Below are 22551 nucleotides of genomic sequence, written 5' to 3' on the forward strand. Positions count from 1 at the left end.
ACCCCCATCCCTACAGATCCCTCTCCATGTCACAGCCCCCCCAGAAGACCCCAGCCCCAAAGGTGTGCTCCCCTCAAAAAGACCCCCAACGCCACAGGTGCCCCCCTCAACACCCCCAACCCTACTGATGCCCCCCCAGTACCCCGATCCCCACAGGACACGCCCAACGCCCCCGTTGCCCCCAGGACCCCCATTCCCCCGCTCCCCTTCCATGTCACCCCCCTCCCCAAATCCCGCCCCCTCACACCCCGGCCCACGTGCTCCCGATGCCGGGGGCGCTGCGGGGCAGCCCCCAGCGACCTACCGCGGACTGAAACCTCGGCTGCTCCTCCTGAGGAGCCCCGACCCGGGCGAGGAGGAAGAGGAAGAAGATGGTGGGGGGGGGGGGCGCCGCCATATGAAGGAAGAACACACATAAACCAAACATTACCCCACTCCCAGCGCTCCTAACGTGGGGAAGAGCCACGGAGGGTTATCCCAGGGATTGTCCCGGGGTTGGGGGCCCAACTCACGTCGCTCTCCACCTCGATGTCATCGTTGTCGCTCATCGCTCCCGCCCGGGTGAAGCCGCGGGCCGCGCCGCCACAACAACAGCCCGCACCGCGCATGCGCGGAACTCGGGGGGGGGGGGGGGGGGGGAATGATGGCGCCGGGCGACGCGAACGGTTGCGGGAGTTGTGGTTTGAGTGGGGAGATGGAGGCATCTTCCACGTGGCGGGGACTACAACTCCCGGCGTACACCGCGTGGGGGCAGCGCGTGGCACGCCGGGAGCTGTAGTCTCCGCTTCGGAAGGGGGCGCCGAAGGTGCGTGGCCCGAGGAGGGAGGAGGTGAGGGCCAAGGAGATGGAGGGAGGGGGTTTATTGAGGGAAAATGGGGATGGGAGGGGTCAGGAAGTCTGCGGGGCCGGCCTGGGGGCTGCAGGTTTAGCTAGTGGGGCTCTGGGACAGCCTGGGGGGGGCTGCAGGGTCTGCCTGGGTCTGGTCTGAAGGGCTGTGGGCCAGTTTGGGAGGCTCGATCTGCCTGGGGGCTCCAGGGTAGCCCTGCGGGGGGCTGGGGGTTTGTCTGGGGACTAATATGGGAGGGCTCAGGGTCTGCAGGACATTGTGGGGGGCTGCAAGCTGGCCGGGGGGGCTGCAGGCCTTGCTGGAGGGTCTGTGCATCTGCTCAGGGGTCTTTGGGCCTGACCTGGGGGATCTTTGGCCTCCCCGGGGGGGGCAGCCCCACAGCCCCCGGGGGGTGCGCCCCGTCTCCCAGGGGGTGGGGGATTGGGGGGGGGGGGGGACTCTGAGGCTGGCCTGGGGGTCTGCAGGTTTGACCTGAGCAACTGCATCACAATCTGGGGGGCTATGGGCCTGCTGGGGGGACTGTACCACAATTTGGGGGTCTCTGTACCACAGTTTGGGGGCTGTAGGTCAATCTGGAGGCTGCAGACCTGCCCTGGGGGGGTCTATGTGCTGATCTGGGGGTCTATCAGCCAGTGTGGGGGGCTCTGGGCTGCCTGGGGGCTTTAGGCTTAGCTCAAGGGGCTGCAAGCCTGACCTGAGGAGATTTGCAGAATTTAGGGCCCACATGGGGGGAGCTGCAGAACCCCCTCAGGCACCAAGAGCAGGATGGGGCCCAGGCCAGGCTGTCTCTATCCCAATTGCTCCGCATCCTCTTTTGGCAGCTCATCCTCGCTGGTGGCCTCGGTTGGGTGCCTGCCTTCATCTTCCTTGTCCCCATCACCGTCGGAGCCAGTCTCATCCGAGTTGTCCTCCAGGTAGCGGTATCCACGTGTTTTGTGGCGTGGGCGCGGGATGCGGGGCAGCCGGACCTCCACGTTGTGTGCCACCTTCCGCTCCATCCACAGGTATGTCCCCACGGCCACCACCAGCGTCAGCAGCATGATGGACAGCTTGGCCTGGAGCACAGGGAATTTTGGGATTGACGTGGCGCTGTATCCCCAAAAAGCCTGGAATGTCTCAGAGTGGGCTGGGGCTTATCTGGGACTTACCTTCATGGGCAGCCCTGACCACAGGTAGACGGTGAAGATGGCCAGGGCCTGCCACCAGTGGTAGATGGTGAAGATGAAGTCTTGGCGCTCCTTCTTCTTGTACAACATTCCCAGGAGGACTGTGGCAGAGACTGGAATCAGTGTCCCCTTCCTGTGCCATGTCCCCTTGGCGTGGGGGACAATCACAGCAGGTCTGTCCCATGGATCCGAAGAGTGGGACCACAAACTTGTGGTGCCGGGGGACATGAGGAGAGGATGTGTGGAAAAACTCGGGACAACCCAGGCTATTTTGGGGACCACCAAGGTGTTCTGGGGACAACTGAGGCTGTTTTGGGACCTCCCCACTACTCACTGCTGATTCCGGTCTTGTTGAGGGCGCTGCCCGTGCCCCAGAGCACGGCAATGCTGTAGAGCAGTGGTGCCTGTGCCAGGTACCGGGGCTCTGGCGCCCAGCAGAAGAGTGTCACCAGGAGTGCAGCGTGGATGAAGGCTCCAGCCAGGAGTGGGATGTGCCGGCGCAGGCGCAGCATGCATAGGGCCAGGCTGGAGCACGCCGAGGCGGAGAAGCCGTAGGCCATGAGGAGATACGCCAACCTCTCCAGCCCCAGGGCGCAAACACCGTAGTTCTGCAGCAAGCATGGGCTCATTGTCACCTGTCCCTGCTCCATCACCTCCCACCCCATCCCGGATCCTACCAGGGAAAATCCGGTGCAGACAAAGAGCACCTCGAAGCCGCTGTAGATAAACAATGGGAAGAGGTGCCGCAGGCGATAGTCCCGCATGTGCTTGAAGGGCAGCTGGAAGATGTTGCCCCAGCCGATGCTGCGCATGTCGATCTCCTCCATGGGCCGGTACGCCGCGCTGCACAGCACCAGCACCTGTGGAGCACCTGTGGGTGAGGTCCTGCCATTGTCCAGCCCATCCCTGTCCCCTCCCGCCCTGGTGCTCACCACCAGCATGGCGAGGAAGGCGGCAGCCATCAGCACACTCTCCACGATGATGAGGTTGACGCTGCGGGGAAGGCTCTGCAGCACTGTCTTGTTGAAGCCAGGCAGTGTGCCGTGGCTCAGGGTCCCTGCCAGTGGGCACAGGCCATGGTTAATCCCAACTGAGGGGCTCCCAGTGCCGCCCCGCACCCCCACCCGCAGCCTCACCGCAGTGCTTCACCGCGAAGAGTGTGTGGTTGAGTTGGTAAAGGTAGTTGTTGAGGAAGAAGACCATGGGCATCTGAGCGCAGACAAAGCTCAACTGCAGGACGTAGAGGGGTGTATGCTCAGTGCTGCCAGCACAGCCCCCCGCCCATCCCAGCCACCCCACTGGCACTCACGTGGAAGCAGGAGTAGAAGACTGTCTGGAAGACGATGATGTAGGCATTGCAGGCATCCCGTGGCACCCGCTGCCTCTCCTTCTCCTGCTCCTCCTTGTAGTTAACGTACTCGTAGTACTTCTGGGCCATCCTGCATGGAGCAGCAGGTCAGCTGGCACGCTCTGCACCCCCTGCCCGCCCCCCCCGGATGCCTACCGCGTGATGTAGGTGCCCATGGAGGCCCAAAGGGGCACAATGACCCCCCCCAATGGCCACGGCAGAGGGCACCAGTGTGTAGTAGCGCTCCCAGTAGTTGCTGGAGACAAAGAGGGCATAGATGCCAACCGCCAGGAACATGGCCCACTTGGTGCCGAAGAACCTGTGGGGGCGAGGAGTGGGAAGCGTGGGTGGCTGCATCAGTGAGCCGTGCCAGCCGGGAGCGTGGCGGGGCCGTACCTGATGAGGACGGGTGTGTAGAGCAGCGCCGCCACAGGCGTGACATTGATGCCCATCAGCACCTTGCGGTCGATGTCCTCCAGCCCGATGTTGCTGTACTTCACCTCCCGGTAGGTCTCGTCATAGTGAAGGATCAGCTGCATCTGCAGCAGGCCTGGGGGGTCCAGGGGTGGTCACCCTATGCCCTGAACACCCCAAGTTGTTTTGGGGGGTCCCTGGGAGGTTCCATACCCAGGTAGACGCCATAAGTGAGGGTGCCAGCCAGGCTGGCAGCCACCACGTTCTTGATGACACCAAGGCGCTTTCGGCGGAAGTACTTCTGCTCCTCCTCCTCCTCATTGTAGTCAGGGTGATGAGCACCCACAAAATCGTCCAGCTGTGGGTGATTCCAGCTGTCAGCCCTTGGGGATGGTCACCACGGGCCTGGTTCCTCCCCGGCGGGTGTCCCCCTGGTCTCACCTGTGTCTCTGTCCCCTCGGTGCTCAGCCCGGCGCTTGGCACTGTCTTGGCCCCATCCTGACAGCAGTCTAAGTCCTTCTCCATTGCTGCTTCTGGGGGGCCCTGGATGGTGTCAGGGTGGGGGGCACCCTGTTGGCACCCCAAGTCTTGCACCCATATGTTTTGCACCCCTGTGTCCTGCACCCTCCTGCCCAGCGCTCCCAGCCCTTGCACCCCTACATCCAGCACCTTGTACCCATGTACACAGCACCCCCAAGCCCTGAACCTCTGTGCTCTGCACCCACAGATCCTGCACTCATGGTTTGCATTCCTGTGTTTTGCACCCCTACACCTCCAGATCCTGCACCCCGAACCCCGCGCCCCCTACCCACCTTTGCACCCCCCAGAACTGCACCTCTGGGCTCAGCACCCCCAGCCTCCGCACGCCCCCGGCACCCCGACCCCAGCTCCGCTCGCCGCTGCCGGAGCCTCTCGGGGCGGGGCGGGCTCCTCTTCCTCTTTCGGTTCGGGCGGGCGGGAAGGGGGTAGTTAAAGGGGCCGTTCCCGGAGCCCCCTGCTCCCGGACCCCCGGTCCTGCCCGCACTCCTCAGTGCCCGCCACCCGCGCCTCTTCTCAGCACCCCGACCCCCGCAGCACTCGTCACACCCCAACCCGCACAGCACCCTGACCCCCCCGCACAGCACCCATTGCTCCCCCATTGCACAGCACCCCAACCCCCGCCCCCCGGCCTCCCTGTGACCCCCCAGCCTCCCCAGCGCTCCCACCAGGCCTTGGGGTGGGTGCTGCCTCATCGGGGTGCCCCGTGGCACTGAGTGCTGTGCCCTGCTGCTTTCACTTCCCCTTCCCTGCCCGGGGGATGTGCCAGGGTTCCTGGGCGGGAGGGCACCCTAATCTGGGGGTGAGGGTCATACGTGCCTTGGTGTCACCCCTAAGCCGGGGCCGGGAGGGTGCCCGGGTGCGTGGCATGGCAGGATGCCCCGGGGCAGGGTGCGGGGACTGCTGGGCAGGGCGGACGGAGTGACATCTCCGGGGCAGGATCTGGCCCAGCCGGTAGTGAGGGATTCTTGAGATGGGATTCTTGGGAGAGTGCTGGTTCCTGCAGGATAGGGGGGATACGCAGGGAACAGCCCCAGAAGGGTCATGGCAGTGGAGCAGGGGCAACACCCATCCTGAGGGTCCCCCACACCTTAGGCAATGGGAGCCACCCTGGGATGCTGGGGCAAAGGGCCCTTCTTGAGGGTGGTCCTGGGACCAGGATGAGGGGAGTCTATTGATCATGGAACCCTTGGGAAGCGGGATGAAGGGTGGATCAGTGGGAATCCCATGAGTCAGGGTGGTCATGGGAGCAGGATGAGGGGTGTCTGTGGGGTTCAAATGAGTCAAGGTTCATGGTGCTGGTTTGGTGGCCATGTGAGTTACACCATCCCAAGGGGGAGGTCCCATTCCATCCCATCCTAGACCTTGTCCCCAGTGCCAGCCCCACAGAGGTGGGGCCCAATCCTTCCCGCCCCTGGCCGTGGGGCCCAGCCCCACAGCATTTAGGGACCCCCACCCTGAGCCTCAGCAGTGCCTGCCTGGCCTCGCGCTCCTCCAGCTTCCACAGAAGCCCTCAGGTAAGCACTGCGGGGTCCCCAAAACTGGCACTTCCCTGCATGGCACCCGTCTGGCACCCTCCATGCTGGTGGGGGCTGTGGGGCACAGGGGGGTTCCCTTGAGGAAGGGTGGGTGTCTGGGCATGGAGAGGGAGAGGGTGACAGATGGGGGGCTGCAGCTCTGTCCCCCAGATTTGGGGATGTCTTGTCCCTGAGATCCCCGTAGGTGACCCTACATCAGCAGGGCAGCCTGGGCAGGTCAGTGTCCAGAGGATGGCGATTATCCCGGGAATCCCAGGCATCTCCCAGGGCCTCCGGCAGCTGCCCTGGGCTGAGTCACCCCACAACCAGGACGGCCCCGAGCACCAAGCCGCCCTTCAAAGGTGCCGTGGGTGACTCCTCTTGGGATCGCACCGGCACCTCCAGCACTTCCATCCTGGCATAACCCACGCAGTGTCTCTCCCCAGGGCCACCACGCTCTCCATGGAGACCAGCAGCTCCTTCCCACAGCTTGGCATGCAGCAGCCCCTCGAGCCCCCCAAGCAGCAGCTCCCGGGCTACGGCAAGTGCAGCACTGCGGGCAGTGATCCTGGCAAAGATCCTGGGAAAGCTGCTGGATGCAGTGGAGGCAGCGGGATCGGGAAGGGGCCAATGCCAATGGTCTGCAGCACTCCATGGTGAGAGCGAGGGGCTGGGGGCAGGAGGGAGACAGGGACGTGAGCAGGGGAAGCTGTGGCAGTGCCAGGGTGATAGGAACCCCAGGCTGGTGCTGGGGGAAAAGTCTGAGGTCTATGGGCCACCACATCTCAGCATGGCCCAAGGGAGAAGACCGGATCTGCTGGGAATGGTGCTGTGTTAAGTTGCTCCCAGCAGCGAGGGAGAAGGTGTGTGTGGACTCCCTGCTCTGTCCCCAGGGAGTCTGGGGATCCAGTTTGATGCTGGGATGGGATAACGTGGATCTGGGATGACATGAGGCTCTGGGAAGATAGAATGGGGCTGGGTCCCCTCTAACACCCTCGTCCCCGCAGTGGGAACCCCTATGCGGGGCTGGTGAGCCACCTGCGGGCATCCTGGCTCTCTGGGAAGACACGGCCCATGGAATACCGCATGGCCCAGCTGGAGGCTCTGGGACGCTTCCTGGATGACAAGAAGCAGGAGATCCTGGAAGCCACTGAATTGGACATGGGCAAGGTAAGAGGGTCTGGGAATTGGGGGCCACTGGCATAGCGTCTTTGGAGTCCTTCTTACACCCTTGTCTGGGTATTGCATCCTTGTGGGAGTCTGGGCATAGGGGTGTCCCTTCCTTGGGGTCCTGCTTCCCCCTTGATGTGCTCCCAGGCTGGTGCATCTATAAGTGCTGGGTCCCTGCAGATCCAGGGGTTAGCGGAGGGACTGTGCTGTTGATCCCATCCCTGGTGCCCTGAAACCAGGCAAAGGCCCTGTTGGCCTGTCAGTGACCAGCTGAGGTGGGAGCGTTTCACACTCTGGTCGGCATCCTGGGGGTCCATGTGACCTCCACAGAGGTAATGTCCTGGGGAGCTCCTGGCCAGCCCGGCACGCCCAGGATTACTGGCATTGTGCAACATGCTGGCACTGCACATTCCTCCCAGGGCCTCCAAGGGACTGGTTTCACTGGCATGGTGGCATGGGCAGGGCTCTGGATGTGGCTTGGGGTATTGTGGCATGCCAGGAGCTCCTGGATGATCTGCTGGCAAAAAAGGAGCATCCGTACTATGGATAATTCTACTGGTCTCAGCTCATCATCCCTGGAAGTGTTCAAGGCCAGGTTGGATGGGGCTTGGAGCAACTTGGGCTAGTGGAAGGTGTCCCTGCCCATGACGGGGTGGAATAGGATGAGCTTCAAGGTCTCTTCCAACCCAAACCATTCCAGGATTCCATTATATGACCCTCACCTCTTTGTTTGGCATCAGTGTAGTGGCCCATGCCCTCAGCCATGTCTTTCCACATTCTGCCATCTCCCAAGGCTCCTAATTGCGTTGTTTGTTGGAGGTGAGTCCTTCTCCTTCAACCAGGCTTTGATAGGCATCATCATCTTTCTTAATTAGGCCTAATTAGATCCGGTTGTCCAGTAATGAGCTTGTAATGCAGCTGGGCCCTCATAGCTGGATGGACACTTCACCTGCTCTTACGTACCTGAGGTGGTGTCTCACCTCCAGTGGTGCTGGTTCCTCTCTGATGCTGATGATTGGTGGCACTTGGATGACCTCAGCCTTAATGTCCTATCTCATAACCTTTGTATCCCATCAAAATTCTTAATGAACTGTCATCTTCTTTACCCTGGTGATGCCATCGTCATCCTGGGTTGGGAACAGCCCCGTTGCTTCACTGGATTATCTCATGTGCCTGCTGAGCCCTCAGGTCCAAGAGGGTCCTCGCACCTCCTGGCAGCTGCGTTTTGGGGACCTGAAGGTCTCTTGGTGGTGGAAGATCCTGGGAATCAGCATCCAGCCTTCCCAACCCCAAAGTGGTGTGGGGATGGGAGGAAGATTGCAATCCAGGGATGTTTTTGGGTTGGAGGGGTCCAAAATATGATGTCACAGCGCAGGAGCTTTGCTCCTCCTGCTCTCCACAGTCATGAAGGGGCTCCACTGAGCCTGCTGGGCTATCCCTGGTGTTTTCACACTGCTCCTGCAAGGATGATATGATCCTGATCTGTGCTCTGTGGCTACAGAGAGGACCCACTTCTCTACCACAAGGGGTTTAATTAAGCCATGGTTCTTACTACTTCCCTTTAGTCAAGGTCTTAAGACTTTGACTAAACTTAAGACTAAAAAGTGCAATTTTTGTCCACTGGTGGTGGAAGGGAGCTCGGGGCTTTGCTTCCAGCTTGAATATCCAAGTGGTCAGGATGCCTCTGGCACCACAATCAGCTCTTCAGGAGCTCTGGTGACATTGCTTGGTGTCCCCTTGGCTTGGGGTTCTATTGCCAGTTTACAGTGCTGAGCTCAGGAATTTGTTAAATACCATGAAAATGTTCAAATTTGGGGTTTTTTTCCTTCTGGCCAAATACCTATTTTCGTAATATTCTGGGACACTGGTATTCCCTGGGAGTTACAGGAGGTGATGGAAATTTCTGCTGAAAAGATTCTCCTGCTATTCCTGTTTGGAAGAGGGGAGAGATGCCTCTTGGGGTGGCGGGGTTGGCATTGGGGTTATGGGGTCTGTGTTAGGGTGACAGGCTCAGTGATGGGGTCAGTGTTGGGGTGACACTTCATGATGTCTGTCCCCAGCCATCCTTTGAGGCTTTCTTCAGTGAGATCCTTCTCTGCAAGAACGAGCTCAATATCACCCTCAACAACCTGTGCCACTGGATGAAGGATGAGTATGTGGACAAGAACCTGGTAAGAAGGAAGCTCTGGGAAAAGGGAAGCAGGGGAGAGAGATTGCTAGTGGGGAAGGCAGTGCTGAGGTCATGTTCTTCTCAAAGGTGATGCAGCTGGACTCCGCCTTCATCCGCAAGGACCCCTACGGGGTGGTGCTCATCATAGCGCCCTGGAACTACCCCATCCACCTCTTCCTGGTGCCCCTCATTGGGGCCATTGCTGCTGGTGAGCCCAACCTTCCAGTTCCCTGGGCCTGGAAGTGCTGGCATCTCATCCCCAGAAGGGCTGGCTGTCACCATGTCGCTGTGCTGATGTCCTTTTCATCTTCCCCCAGGGAACTGTGCCATCATCAAACCCTCGGAGATCTCCAAGAACACAGAGAGACTCATTGCCGAAACGCTGAGCTGTTACCTGGACAGTGTGAGAAGCCCTTTTTGTCCTTGTCCCTTGTTCCCGGGTCATGGTGTTCCCAACCCTGCCTCACACCCACCATCCCCACACATCATCCCTGTGCGGAACCTCCTCCCTCTGCACTCAGTCGATGTCCCAGCCTCCTGGGATGCTGTTGGTAGGGACAGATGGTGACACAAGAGGACTTTTTCCTGTTTCTTTGCAGGACTGCTTCGCTGTGGTGACCGGTGGTGTGCCGGAGACCACCAGGCTGCTGGAGAACAAGTTTGACTACATCTTTTTCACTGGTAGGTGCCATGGGACAGAGCAGAGCCCTGCCTGGATGTGGTGCCAGGATCTGCTGGAGGATCTGGGATGTATGTCTGAGGTCTGCCACCAGACCCAGTGCCACATCCCAGAGCCGTGCGATGGCTGGTGGGATCCCCACCTCAATCCATGTTTTCCCTGCTCACAGGCAGCCCCCCGGTGGGGCGGATCGTGATGACGGCCGCTGCCAAGCACCTGACGCCGGTGACGCTGGAACTGGGGGGCAAGAACCCCTGCTACGTGTCCGACACCTGCAACGTGGCCAATGTGGCACGGCGTGTGGTCTGGGGCCGCTTCTTCAACGCAGGGCAGACCTGCATCGCTCCTGACTACGTGCTCTGCACCGTGGAGATGCAGGATAAGCTCATGCCTGCCCTGCGCGAGGCCATCACTGAGTTTTTCGGCCCCAACCCCCGAGAATCGCCGGATTTTGGCCGCATTGTGAGTGACAAGCAGTTCCAGCGGGTGCAAAGGCTCCTGGGCAGTGGGCGCGTGGCCATCGGGGGACAGACGGATGAGGCAGAGCGCTACATCGGTGAGGCTTGGGGGTCACACACCTCTTGGTGAGCACATTGGGGGTTTTCAGGGAGTCTTCATCCAGAGGGGAGGCTCCAGAGGGAAAAGAGTTTTAGGGGTGCTTAAAAAGAGGTCCTGAGGGGAGGTTTCATCTCCAACCTCTGTGCCCAGCTGATGCTGTCAGGTTTTCTCTCTGCAGCTCCCACAGTGCTGGCAGACGTGCTGCCCTCAGACCCTGCCATGCAGGAGGAGATCTTCGGGCCCATCCTGCCCATCGTCGTCATCGCCAACATGGATGAAGCCATCGACTTCATCAACGCGCAGCCGCAGCCATTGGTCGTCTATGCCTTCTCCTGCGACAGCAAGGTGTGTCTGTGGAGCAGAAAAAGTGGGGAGGGAAGTCAGGCACCACCTCCATGAGCTCCAGGACATGCTTTGAAGCGTCTTTAGAGCCCAAACACTCTGGGAACATCCAGTGGGTGAACTGGCTAAAGTTTGCCAAGTGCAAGTCCCTCATCTACCTTCTCTTCTCCCTCCCAGGTGGTGAACCAGGTCCTGGAGCGGACGAGCAGCGGAGGCTTCTGTGGCAATGACACCCTGATGCACGTGACTCTGACCTCGCTGCCCTTTGGAGGCATTGGTAGGTCCAAAATCCCCAATCCTGGCCTTTGGGAGCCAGATGTGATCTGTGGCCTGAGCCATGGTGAGGAAGGTGAGCTTCCTCCTGCAGCCAGTGTGGTGCTGGGCTGGATCCCTTTAAGTCCCTCAAGAGCCAGGATGTACCTTCATGCCAGGTACATGTAGGAACAATACACTTAGGAAAACCTGGAGAACCTCTTAGGAGATCTTGGAGATCCTTCTCAGAGAAGAAGAAATTTTTGGTCTCCAGAGGCACCAAGTTTTGCTTTCTGAGGTGTAAAGTAAGGCTGCTCAGCCCTGGGCTGTGGGTGCAGCATGGTCCAGGGATACAGGAATGTTGTTTCCCAGAATACTTCCCCATGTCTTTATCTCTCCCCATAATATTTCTGGGATAAACCTCTTCATTTGATGCTGCCCTTGCTCAGCATCTCTGTCGGGGCTGGCACCTGAGTCACCTGGACAATTAATTCCTCACCTGCCTGTGGCTCAGGGAACAATTTTTGGTGCTTCCCATTCCGTAACTTATCTTAATTGGTAATGATTCAGACCATCTACTTCCAATTATCATGTAAAGCCACTTTAGAGCAGGTGAAGGGGCTGAAGTCATTGGGATGAGATGGCACCAAAGCTTCCATGGGAAGTCACTGGGCTCTTAACCTCCAGTTAAACTAGCCACAGGAACTGGGAGAACTGGTGTTGCCAACGTGGCTCCAGGTTTTTAGAGTTCTGGGAAGAAGGTGGAACAGCTCCAGCTGTGGGGAGATACAGTGGAGCATCATGGAGGGAAATCCAGACTTGCAGAACCCAGCAAAGCTTGTATAGATAAATGGGGGTGGGTAAAAAGGAGACGCTGGGGCCTCCAAACTGCTGAGATGCAGCAGGATTGGCTGGACTGAGCATTCATATACCTGGAGGAGGCACTGAAAGAGTGGAATTCCTCCACCATGTCTGTGCTGCTCAGAAATTCCTGTAGCATCTTTTTCCCTCGTGTTGATGCTTGGAGAAGGCATCATCAGGAGCAGAGTCCCGTCCTGAGCATGGACCTGTCCTGTGTGTTCCAGGGAACAGTGGCCTGGGAAAATACCATGGGAAGTTCACCTTCGACACCTTCTCCCACCACCGCGGCTGCCTGCACCGGAACATGGGGCTGGAGACGCTCAACACCCCGCGCTACCCCCCCTACACCCAGCAGAAGTTGGGCCTCCTCACGACCACCTTCGAGGTGAAGCGCAGGGGCACCTGCACCCTGCTCTGAGGCTGCCATGTCCTGCTCTGAGGACACCACGGAGTTGGCGCAGAGCACTAGGACTGTCCCCCTCTCCCTCTTCATCATGCTCCTCACTTCCTCATGGTGTCCTTTGCCTCGCCTGGAGCATGTCAGATGGCTGGGATGGACATCCCCTCCTGCACCCTTGTGGCCTCCACTCCCAACCATTTTCCAGGACACAGCTGAAATGACCAAAAACTTTTTCTTACCCCAAACTTCTCTTTCTGGTGGAGAAACACTTCTGCCAGCCCCATGTCCTCTCACACAGACTTTACCTTTGGAATGAACCTCTCTCCCTCCTTGCTGTTGCTCTTTGCTCTGTGTAACTCTGCCTGTAGTAAAGACTTTGCATCAAACTCTCTCCCAGTCTCTCTTTGTGCCTCCGTCCTCTGGTTTGGGGGGGTGCTGGGAGGGTTGGGGGGGTGTTTCCCATCCCAAGCAGCTTTAGCTGGAATGGAGCCAGCAGTGGCGTGCGGCGGGGCAGGCGGCCAAAGGTCAGGGGCAGACGGCCAAGGGGCAGGGCAGGAAGCTGACAGCCGTGCTGTTAGCTGTGAAGAGGGAAGCTGTGGTTGAAAGCCCCAGCGCAAACATCCCGCACCACACCTGTGGGACCATGGAGACTGGAACTGCCTTCCCGCAGCTCCCTGAGAGTGAGGCCAGGAGAGCCCCCGAGGGTGGTAGTGGGAATGGGAGTGTGGATGGTGATGCCACAAGGTGAGACTGTGGAGGGACAGAGGGGTGGCAGGAGGGGTGGGGATGGCATCCCTCTAACACCACTGCACCCACAGCAGGAACCCCTTTGCGGGGCTGGTGAGCCACCTGCGGGCAGCCTGGCTCTCCGGGAAGACTCGGCCCATGGAATACCGCATAGCCCAGCTGGAGGCTCTGGGACACTTCCTGGATGACAAGAAGCAGCACATCCTGGAAGCCACTGCCTGTGACTTGGGCAAGGTGAGAGGGGGCAGGAACAGGAGGACTGAGGGGTTCCCATCGCCCAGCTGGGGGTGCTTTCTCCTCCTCTCATTGGATTCTCCAGTCCTGCCTGGGCTCTGTCACAGGCTCGCAGCCTCTGGATTTGGGAGACTGAGGTGAAGCATGTCCCAGTCACTGTTGTCCAGAGCCCATCCCTGCTCTGCCATGGGCAGAGGGGGCTGTGGGGAGTCCCTTGACATCAATAGCCATTCCCACACCCACCAGCCTCAGTTTCCCTCTTCTCTGGGCAGGTTAATCCCTGATTTCTGTCCCTGCTCCCTGCCCTGAACTTCCCACCCGATGTCACCCCCTTCCCTCCCTCAGGGCTCACCCAGGATGCAGCTCTCTGAGCCTGGATCCCCTGGCTCTGCAGACAGAGCTTTAACACCACGCAGGGCTCATTGTCTCCTCCACCCTAGTCTCTTTGGACACCCTCCCCATTCTTCCTGTTGTCCGGATGAATGGGATCTGCATAATTATTCCTATTTTGAAGCATTCAGTGCTTAAAAACCTCATGCTGCAGACACAGGGGGTGCTCAACACCTTTGGGGATTCAAATCCAGCATGGGATGTAGAGAGCTCCAGAACCCAAATCCTGGGCAAAACACTATGGAGTGTTGGGATAAGAGCTGCAGGACATGCCAAGGTGACGTGTTGGGTCCTTGGTGTCCGCAGGCACCCTTTGAAGCTGAATTATCTGAGATCCTCCTGTGCAAGAATGAGCTCCATGAGACCCTGAACAACCTGTCCCACTGGATGAAGGATGAGCAAGTGGACAGGACTCTGGTGAGAGGGAAGAGGAAAGAGAGGATGGGAGGCAGAGCCGGGTAGAATGGTGGTGCAGGGCGGGACCTGACATGGTGAGTGTCCCGCAGGCGATGCAGCTGGACTCTGCCTTCATCCGCAAGGACCCCTACGGGGTGGTGCTCATCATAGCGCCATGGAACTACCCCATCCAGCTCTTCCTGGTGCCCCTCATTGGGGCCATCGCTGCCGGTGAGCACAACTTTCCAGTCCCTTGGCTTAGAGGATCCCAGCAGTACTGAGCACTGGCAAGGGCACCTCATCCCCAGAAGGGCTGGCTGTCACCATGTCACAGCTCCAACATCCTGTCTGTCTTCCCCCAGGGAACTGCGCCATCATCAAACCCTCAGAGGTATCCAAGAAGACAGAGAGACTCGTGGCAGAAGTGCTGCCCAGCTACCTGGACAAGGTGGGACACTCTCCCCATCCCTGTGGCATGGCTGGGGCACCCCTGCACACACAGAGCTGTGCTCTGTGCCTGCCTCACACACCATCTCAGGTTCCATGTGCTGCCCAGCTTCCTTCCTCCACGTCCAGCTAGTGTCCCAGCCTCCTGGGATGCTGTTGGTGGGGACAGATGGTGACAGGAGGGGACCTTTCTCATTTCCTTGCAGGACTGCTTTGCTGTGGTGACCGGTGGTGTGCTGGAGACCACCAGGCTGCTGGAGAACAAGTTCGACTACATCTTTTTCACTGGTACGTCCCGTGGGACAGAACAGGGCCCTGCCTGGATTTTGTGTGAGGAGGAAGAGGGGTTCCCTCCAGACACCCCTGCTAAGAAGGCAGGGATTGGGTTGGGATGTGGTGCCAGGATCTGCTGGAGGATCTGGGATGTATGTCTGAGGTCTGCCACCAGACCCAGTGCCACATCCCAGAGCCGTGCGATGGCTGGTGGGATCCCCACCTCAATCCATGTTTTCCCTGCTCACAGGCAGCCCCCCGGTGGGGCGGATCGTGATGACAGCCGCTGCCAAGCACCTGACGCCGGTGACGCTGGAACTGGGGGGCAAGAACCCCTGCTACGTGTCCGACACCTGCAACGTGGCCAATGTGGCACGGCGTGTGGTCTGGGGCCGCTTCTTCAACGCAGGGCAGACCTGCATTGCTCCTGACTACGTGCTCTGCACCATGGAGATGCAGGAGAAGCTGCTCCCAGCCCTGCGCAAGGCCATTGATGATTTCTATGGCCCCAACCCCCGAGAATCGCCGGATTTTGGCCGCATTGTGAGTGACAAGCAGTTCCAGCGGGTGCAAAGGCTCCTGGGCAGTGGGCGCGTGGCCATCGGGGGACAGACGGATGAGGCAGAGCGCTACATCGGTGAGGCTTGGGGGTCACTCACATCTTCATCCCTGCATGCAGCACATTTCGGGTCTGGAGAAGATTATGATGGGAACTGGGTGCTTGGCCAGGTGTCCTTTTGTAGAGGAGGAGTGTCCTGGGGGGACAATGAAGGTGTCATCTCCGACCTCTGTGCCCGGCTGATACGGTTGGGTTTCTTCTCTGCAGCTCCCACTGTGCTGGCAGATGTGCAGCCCTCGGATCCCATCATGCAGGAGGAGATCTTCGGGCCCATCCTGCCCATCGTCATCATTGCCAACATGGATGAAGCCATCGACTTCATCAACAGCCAGGAGCGGCCCTTGGCTGTCTACGCCTTCTCTTCCAATGACAAGGTAGAGCCAAGCCAGGACTACACATGCCCTGTGCTCCTTGGCAGCTGTATCCAGCCATGTTTGTGTTCCAAGTGTTTCCCTTACAGCACATCACCCTAGTCAGGGAGCATGGATTGCATTTAGAAGTACAGGAATGGGGTGGGAGACCCATGTCCCACCTTCTTTATGTCCCTCCCAGGTGGTGAACCAGGTCCTGGCGCGGACGAGCAGTGGTGGCTTCTGTGGCAACGACACCCTGATGCACGTGACTCTGACCTCGCTGCCCTTCGGAGGCATTGGTAGGTCCAAAATCCCCAATCCTGGCCATTGGGAACCAGGTGTGATCCCACCCATGGTCAGGAAGGGTCTCGGGGGGAACTCTCAGCTCCAGAGGGCTCAGTAGTCCATAGGGAAATTCTCCTCCAGAAGCCCTTTGCTTTACCTTGGGCTCTTGGGTTTTGCTGGACACCTATGGAGCACCCTGAGGTTCCTTTTCTCCATATTTCCCATCCCAAGCTCTGTGTTCCCTGGGTCCATGGAAATGTCTTGCTTAAACATAGGGAATCAGGGCTTGAAGCAATCTGGTCTAGTGGAAGGTGTCCCTGCCCATGGCAAGGGGGTGGAACTGGATAATCTTTAAGGTCCTTTCCAACCCAAACCATTCTGGGATTCCATGATGGAGACACCCACTTTTGATGGGATGATCTCCACTACCAGCTCCTGTTTTCCTCTCTTCCCACTCAGCTGGCCAGGAGCCATCAGTGACCTCCCTTTCTCCTGGGGCTGCTGATGTGCGAGGTACTGAACCCAACCCATCACCCCAACCAAGGCTGGCATTTTATCAGGAACACTGACTGGCTCAGGCTGACTCATGGAATTTTATCCCATCTGTTATCAAATGATGTGTGGATTTCCTTATTTTTTGCCACCCTGCCTGGCTTTCCTGTGCTTGTTCCTGGCCAGCCAGCTTCCACCTCCCAACACTCATCCTTGGTGCTGGGTCCCACCTCATCAAAGGCACCTTGGTCATTGTGCCTCTCCACTCCCAGAGTCTTGCCTGCAGCAGGGCTGGATCCAGCATGGATGGGATGTTTTGGAGGTAGGGAAGCTCATCTGAAGCTCATCTGGTGGCAGCAACTTGCTGCTGCCATCACCTCATCAGTAACACCCCTCCAGTTGCTAAATATGTTATCTGAAATGGTGAAATCCACTGATGAGAGGGTTTTTGGGAATCTTTCCACCTCCCAGCCTAATCTTAACAGTCTAAACATCCACTTGGGTGTGCACTAGGTCACCTCCATAGTCCTCTTTGGGTCACGTTCCTGGGAAGCTCATCCATGGCTTGGAAAGCAGCTGGATGAAGTTGTGGTGCCACTTTTACAGAGCTGGGAGCTTAATTTTGGGTTCTTTGACCCAAAGGATGGCCAGATCCAGCCACCCACCAGGGTCCTGTGCTGTGTATTCCAGGGAACAGTGGCCTGGGAATGCACCATGGGAAGTTCAGCTTCGACACCTTCTCCCACCGCCGCGGGTGTCTGAAGCGCGGGATGGGCCGGGAGCCCCTCAATGGCCCGCGCTACCCCCCGTACAGCCAGCAGAAATTTGGGGTCATCCGGGCCACGTCCAAGGTGACACGTAAGAATGACTGTACCCTGCTCTGAGGGTCCCCACATCCCACTCAGAGTCTCCCCACTCAGCACATCTCCTGCTGCTGGTCCTGATGCCCAGGTGCAATGAAAGATGCTTCCCCACATCTGTGTGGTTCCCTTTCACCTCCCTGCTCACCCCAAAAGTCCCAAGACCCCCACATGTCCCTCCATCCCAGTCCCATATGCCCCTTTTCTGGCTCTTTGGAGTTCTATTTCCAGTGGTTCTACCACAGCAGAGGGGTCTCCTGTGTCCCCCTCATTGCATACTCTGCCTTGAGAAGGTCCACAGCAACTCCCTGATCACAAATCCTTGAGCTGGGATGATCCCAGTTTTCTTCACCCCATGATCTCAGTGTCCTTTGCCCTATGTTCCCAATTTCTCCTACTCCATGATCCCAAGTTTTCTTTGCCCCATGGTATCAGTGTCCGTTGCCCTATGTTCCCATTTATCCTGCCCATGAGCCCAGTTTCCTTCACCCCATGCTGCTCCATTTTGGGGGGCTGGTTGTGCCCATTCCTGCTAGGCTGTGGCTTGTCATGGCTGAGTCCCATAGGGATCCCCCCAGGTGGGACAGATGGAGAGAACTGGACAAAGGAATTGAAATAAAGACAGTTTTATAGAGAAAGGGAAACATCGAGTCCACCATCAGTAAATTTGCAGATGACATCAAGCTGGGAGCATGTGCCGATCTGTGTTGGAGGGTAGGAGGGCTCTGCAGAGGGATCTGGACAGGCTGGATAGATGGGCCAAGTCCAACAGCATGAGGTTTAACAAGTCCAAATGCTGAGTCCTGCACTTTGGCCACAACAACCCCCAGCAATGCTATAGGCTGGGGACAGGGTGGCTGGACAGTGCCCAGGCAGAAAGGGACCTGGGGGTACTGGTCGACAGCCAACTGAACATGAGCCAGCAGGGTGCCCAGGTGGCCAAGAAGGCCAAGGGCACCTGGCCTGTATCAGGAAGTGTGGCCAGCAGGACCAGGGAAGTCATTCTTCCCCTATACTCGGCCCTGGTGAGGCTGCACCTTCAGTGCTGTGTCCAGTTCTGGGCCCCTCAGTTCAGGAAGGAGGTTGAGATGCTTGAACATGTCCAGAGGAGGGCAACAAGGCTGGTGAGGGGCTTGGAACACAAGCCCTATGAGGAACAGCTGAGGATGCTGGGGTCATTTAGCCTGGAAAAAAGGAGGCTCGGTGGTGACCTTATCACTCTCTCCAACTTCCTGAAAGGTGGTTGTGGCCAGGTTGGGGTTGGTCTCTTCTCCCAGGCAACAACTGACAGAACGAGAGGACAAAGTCTTAAGCTGTGCCAAGGGAAATTTAGGTTAGACGTCAGAAAAAAATTCTTCACTGAAAAAGTATTGCGTGCTGGAATCGTCTGCCCAGGGAGGTGGTGGAGTCACCGTGCCTGAACGTGTTTAAAAAAAGACTGGATGTGTCACTCGGTGCCGTGGTTTAGTTGATGAGGAGGTGTTAGGTCATAGGTTAGACCTGATGTCACCTCCCGGTGGAAGGTGTCCCCCAAAGGTCTTTTCCAACCTAGTTCATTCTGTGATTCTGTGACACCCCCGTGCCCGCCTCCAGGGACTGTGCTGGGGCTGGAGGCTCGGGGCTCACACTGAGCCCGCCAGAGGCGGTGCTGGGCTTTGCAGTGAATCCAAGTGTCTGGGCCGCTCCAGCTTCGAGAACTTCCGGCACCTGCGGCCCGAGCTGCTCCAGGAACCGGACGGAAAGCTCCGGGGGCTCGGGAAGCCCTGAAAGAGGGGGAGGTTCTGCGCCGCCACCGTGACCGCGCCCCGCCGCCATAAACACGCGCTTCCGCCCGCCCTTCGGCCACGCCCCTCCCCTGCCTAACCAATCGCCGCGCAGCACGGCCGCGCTCCGCCCAATCAACGACGCCGTCCCCTCTTCCTTCCCGCCCTCCCGCCCATTACGGGACTCCCACCAATGAGAAACGCGTCCGCCGTCACTCGCCCCGCCCACGACGCGCCGCTGTGCGCGCATGCGCAGTGCCCACGGGGGCGGCCAGGGGTCAGGACGCCGGAGGGCCCTTGGGGCAGGTGAGGCGGAAAGGGGGGGCCCGAGGGAGCTTGGGGGGCCCAGGGGGCGGCCCGGGGCTGTGGTCACCCCTGGTGGCGTCTGGTGGCCTCCCAGATCCCGCTGGGGGCAGAGGAGTCGGCCCGGACACTGCGCTACCCTCCGCGCCTCCCCCTCCCCGAAGGGGATACACGCAGGGTGAGCGGGGACTTTGGGGGTGACAGGAAGGGTCAGTCCAGCCGGGGGCTCAGGTGGGTGCTGGGCGGCGGGGAGGGGGCTTGGGGACGGGGATGGGGGGACACGTGGGTGCCTTGGCAGGGGCAGGACATCAGGGCTCCTCGGGGGGTACAGCTGGATCCTTAGGGGTGGGAAGGGACAGGATATCTGAGTGCCCCTGGAGGTGGGGCGCGGGGCAGCAGGATGCCCAGGTCCGTCGGGAGAACAGCTGGATCCCTTCTAGGGGGTAGACAAAAATCCTGGGTCCCTTGGGGGATACACTTGGGTCCCTTAAGAGGGGGCTGCAAGGGGGGACAGGATACCTGGGTCCCTAGAGATGGGTTGCCAAGGGAATCAGGATGCCTGGGTCCCTTGGGGGAAGCACTTGGGGTCCCTTGGGGGATTTTGAGACAGGGGTGCCTGGGAGTCTGTGTCTCTTTCAGTGGAGGGGTGGGGATCAGGCTGCCAGTGTCCCCCATGGGAAGTGGGGGGCCCCTGGCTGCCCCAGTTCCTTACTGGTAGTTGCTGAGATTCCCTCTGCACCCCAGGACCGGCCATGGCAGCGCTGCGACTGCTGTACCGGGCTGCCCGCGCAGGTGAGGCCGTCTGGGAACCCCCAAACCCCCTGAACCCCCCAACCCCATCTTGGCCCCGCTGACCCTCCTGTCCCTCTCCAGGCCCCCCGGCCCCGCTGGGCTCCCTGCGCCCGCTCAGCACCAGCACCCCCAGGGACTGTTACAGTGAGTATGGCCATGCCACCCCCGTGGGGGCTCAGCTCCCACCCCAGGGCTCTGTGGGGTCGGCACAGCTCCCTTCTTCCCACAGAGTACGTCAACATCCGGGAGCCGGCCATGGACATGCGATCCATCACCGACCGTGCCGCCCAGACCCTGCTCTGGACCGAGCTTGTCCGAGGTGAGGCCTCGCTCACACTCCTCATTTGTGGGGTAACCCCCCCCTCCCAAATAGGCCGTAACCCCTCTTTCTCGGTCCCAGGCCTGGCCATGACCCTGAGCTACCTTTTCCGTGAGCCGGCCACCATCAATTACCCGTTTGAGAAGGGCCCACTGAGCCCGCGGTTCCGCGGGGAGCACGCGCTGCGCCGGTACCCGTCTGGGGAGGAGCGCTGCATCGCCTGCAAGCTCTGCGAGGCCGTGTGCCCGGCACAGGTGAGCCTTCCTCCCCCTCCTCCTCATCCTCCTCACCCGGGGCTCCAGCCGTGACGGTGTCCCCGTGCCAGGCCATCACCATCGAGGCCGAGCCCCGCGCCGACGGCAGCCGCCGCACCACCCGCTACGACATTGACATGACCAAGTGCATCTACTGCGGGTTCTGCCAGGAGGCTTGTCCTGTGGATGCCATCGTGGAGGTGAGTGGGGCTTGGGGGGGCTGCAGGGACCCCCTTTCCCCGCCATGGTGACCTGAAGGGTGACCCCGTCCCACCCTGGCAGGGCCCCAATTTTGAGTTCTCGACGGAGACGCACGAGGAGCTCCTCTACAACAAGGAGAAGCTTCTCAACAACGGCGACAAGTGGGAGGCCGAGATTGCGGCCAACATCCAGGCTGATTACCTGTACCGGTGACAGCCCCTGCGCAGCTGCCTGCCCCCCAAATAAAGTGTTTGGGGGTTCACCCCCCCTGTTGGCACTGTGGGTGCCAGCCCCTTCCCATGACTGTGTCTTTTCCTTTCCAGCACTGGGGTCAGACCCCCCGACCCTTGGGGGAACCCACCCCTGGGTGTGTGGTTGTGTTTTGGGGAGGCGGATGGGGGTCCTGGGGCTGCTGGCACCAACGTTGGAGTAGGGAGTGGTTTGTGGGGAAAGGTGTGGGAGGTGGAGGGAGGGCAGGCAGGAATGGAGGGCCAGTGCTGGGGGGATTTAGGAAATCTCGGAGGGGCATTTCCAGCTTCTGAGGGCAGCCAGGGTGGGAGGGACCTGGTGATCCTGGCAAGGGGGTTCACAGTGGTACTGGTGTGAGGGTCCCAGTGATGCCTGTGTGGGGATCCAGGTGATCCCAGCAGAGGTCTCGATGGTACCAGTGGGGGAGCCTCTGGTGGTATTGGTATGGGTGTCACAGTGGTGCTGGTGTGGGGATCCTGGTGGTACTGGTGTGTGGGTGCCAGTATGGGGTGCCTGCCGAATCTGGCAGGGGTCTCACAGTGGTACCAGTATGGGGGTCCTGGTGATCCTGGCAGGGATCTTGCAGTGATATCCGTATGGGCGTCCCAGTGGTCCCAGCAGGGAGATCCCGGTGCTACCAATTGTTAGGACCTGCCCCCCGAAGGTGAGAGTAATGCAGGGGCGTATTAGAGTAAAACGACTCTTAATGATCGGTGTTTGTAAGTATGTCCGTGTAGGGTTTATTTTAGAACAATTGGGTTGCAATGGAAAGCAGGTATGCAGCCGTTTTGGTCATAACTATCTACAGTCATATAGCAATATGAAAGCATGGAAGTGTTACTTGAAAAATGTGTAAGGGAAAAGACAAAAAAAGAGCGAAAAGATAAGGGTAATCACCGCTGGCAGATCTTGTGACTTGATTGCTGCAATTTAGTTGTCCCTTGGTCGAAGTAATGGTCTTGATCTGTCGGCGGTGGGGGAAGAAGCCCACAAAACACAAAGTCCGATGGGTTAAAACGCGATCAGGCTCGGGGAAACGCCCAGGTTTCAGTCCTCCGGTGAAAGGCATCAGAAATTAGTCTGGGAGCGCTTTCGGGGGTCTTTCACGCTCGATGGTCCCTTCTCAGCTGCCTCTCACGGTAGCGCAGTTCAGCTGGTAGTGCCGGAGGGGAAGTATTAGAATTGAGCGAGTTGTGCAAGGGAGGGCCATTAGCGTCACAAGAACGACCATCGCGCCTTGCAGGATGCAGGCAGTGATAGTTCACCCCCTTTGTTTCATGCACATTGGGCAGTAGCACCCCAAACCTCTTCTC

General features: G+C 59.1%; 5 protein-coding genes across 10 annotated transcripts in view; 3 read left to right on the plus strand and 2 right to left on the minus strand.

Moving 5' to 3' along the window:
- The window catches only part of MAX (MYC associated factor X), a 3500-nt gene extending 2835 nt beyond the window's left edge, over positions 1 to 665 (minus strand). The window contains exons 1-2 of one of the 2 annotated variants that reach the window (XM_042035584.1): positions 513 to 665; positions 305 to 331 (exon numbers count right to left, since the gene is read on the minus strand). In XM_042035584.1, the coding sequence (XP_041891518.1) occupies positions 305 to 331; positions 513 to 608 (123 nt within the window). In that variant the 5' untranslated portion in view covers positions 609 to 665. The remainder of the gene's footprint in view (positions 1 to 304; positions 332 to 512) is intronic. The other variant, XM_042035586.1, reaches the window with a different exon arrangement.
- A 608-nt stretch (positions 666 to 1273) lies between these two features.
- On the minus strand, positions 1274 to 5055 carry UNC93B1 (unc-93 homolog B1, TLR signaling regulator). The gene is given in 13 exon segments (XM_042035571.1): positions 1274 to 1902; positions 1996 to 2114; positions 2348 to 2621; positions 2691 to 2873; positions 2946 to 3070; positions 3150 to 3243; positions 3323 to 3452; positions 3518 to 3570; positions 3572 to 3680; positions 3758 to 3911; positions 3989 to 4133; positions 4217 to 4318; positions 4981 to 5055. Coding segments are annotated over 13 exon segments (1782 nt in total). The 5' UTR covers positions 5008 to 5055; the 3' UTR covers positions 1274 to 1635.
- Positions 5056 to 5589: 534 nt separating this feature from the next.
- On the plus strand, positions 5590 to 12652 carry LOC121668124 (aldehyde dehydrogenase family 3 member B1-like). 2 transcript variants are annotated; one of them, XM_042035570.1, is made up of 11 exons: positions 5590 to 5829; positions 6276 to 6485; positions 6837 to 6999; positions 9060 to 9170; positions 9257 to 9377; positions 9487 to 9572; positions 9769 to 9850; positions 10018 to 10404; positions 10585 to 10751; positions 10926 to 11025; positions 12086 to 12652. In XM_042035570.1, exons 2-11 carry the CDS (start codon positions 6292 to 6294, stop codon positions 12277 to 12279), a joined length of 1605 nt encoding a protein of 534 aa, XP_041891504.1. In that variant the 5' UTR covers positions 5590 to 5829; positions 6276 to 6291; the 3' UTR covers positions 12280 to 12652. The 2 variants fall into 2 exon arrangements, with proteins under 2 accessions (XP_041891504.1, XP_041891503.1); XM_042035569.1 differs by lacking the exon at positions 5590 to 5829 and adding an exon at positions 6040 to 6191.
- Positions 12653 to 12756: 104 nt separating this feature from the next.
- Positions 12757 to 18233, plus strand: LOC121668126 (aldehyde dehydrogenase family 3 member B1-like). Of its 2 annotated transcripts, XM_042035573.1 has the most exons (11): positions 12757 to 13005; positions 13080 to 13242; positions 13939 to 14049; positions 14139 to 14259; positions 14391 to 14476; positions 14682 to 14763; positions 14999 to 15385; positions 15575 to 15741; positions 15920 to 16019; positions 16684 to 16819; positions 17188 to 18233. In XM_042035573.1, exons 1-11 carry the CDS (start codon positions 12905 to 12907, stop codon positions 17357 to 17359), a joined length of 1626 nt encoding a protein of 541 aa, XP_041891507.1. In that variant the 5' UTR covers positions 12757 to 12904; the 3' UTR covers positions 17360 to 18233. The 2 variants fall into 2 exon arrangements, with proteins under 2 accessions (XP_041891507.1, XP_041891506.1); XM_042035572.1 differs by lacking the exon at positions 16684 to 16819 and having other exon boundaries at positions 12789 to 13005.
- Positions 18234 to 19350: 1117 nt separating this feature from the next.
- Positions 19351 to 21289, plus strand: NDUFS8 (NADH:ubiquinone oxidoreductase core subunit S8). 3 transcript variants are annotated; one of them, XM_042035663.1, is made up of 8 exons: positions 19351 to 19426; positions 19521 to 19601; positions 20168 to 20215; positions 20297 to 20359; positions 20445 to 20534; positions 20616 to 20788; positions 20860 to 20988; positions 21071 to 21289. In XM_042035663.1, exons 1-8 carry the CDS (start codon positions 19369 to 19371, stop codon positions 21200 to 21202), a joined length of 774 nt encoding a protein of 257 aa, XP_041891597.1. In that variant the 5' UTR covers positions 19351 to 19368; the 3' UTR covers positions 21203 to 21289. The 3 variants fall into 3 exon arrangements, with proteins under 3 accessions (XP_041891597.1, XP_041891598.1, XP_041891599.1); XM_042035664.1 differs by lacking the exon at positions 19521 to 19601 and having other exon boundaries at positions 19354 to 19426; XM_042035665.1 differs by lacking the exon at positions 19351 to 19426 and having other exon boundaries at positions 19445 to 19654.
- Positions 21290 to 22551: the final 1262 nt, after the last annotated feature.

Source organism: Corvus kubaryi, unplaced genomic scaffold (assembly GCF_017639235.1).
Source record: "Corvus kubaryi isolate FWS band 111438036 unplaced genomic scaffold, C.kubaryi_AGA036_p1.0 37384, whole genome shotgun sequence".
Taxonomy (NCBI): domain Eukaryota; kingdom Metazoa; phylum Chordata; class Aves; order Passeriformes; family Corvidae; genus Corvus; species Corvus kubaryi.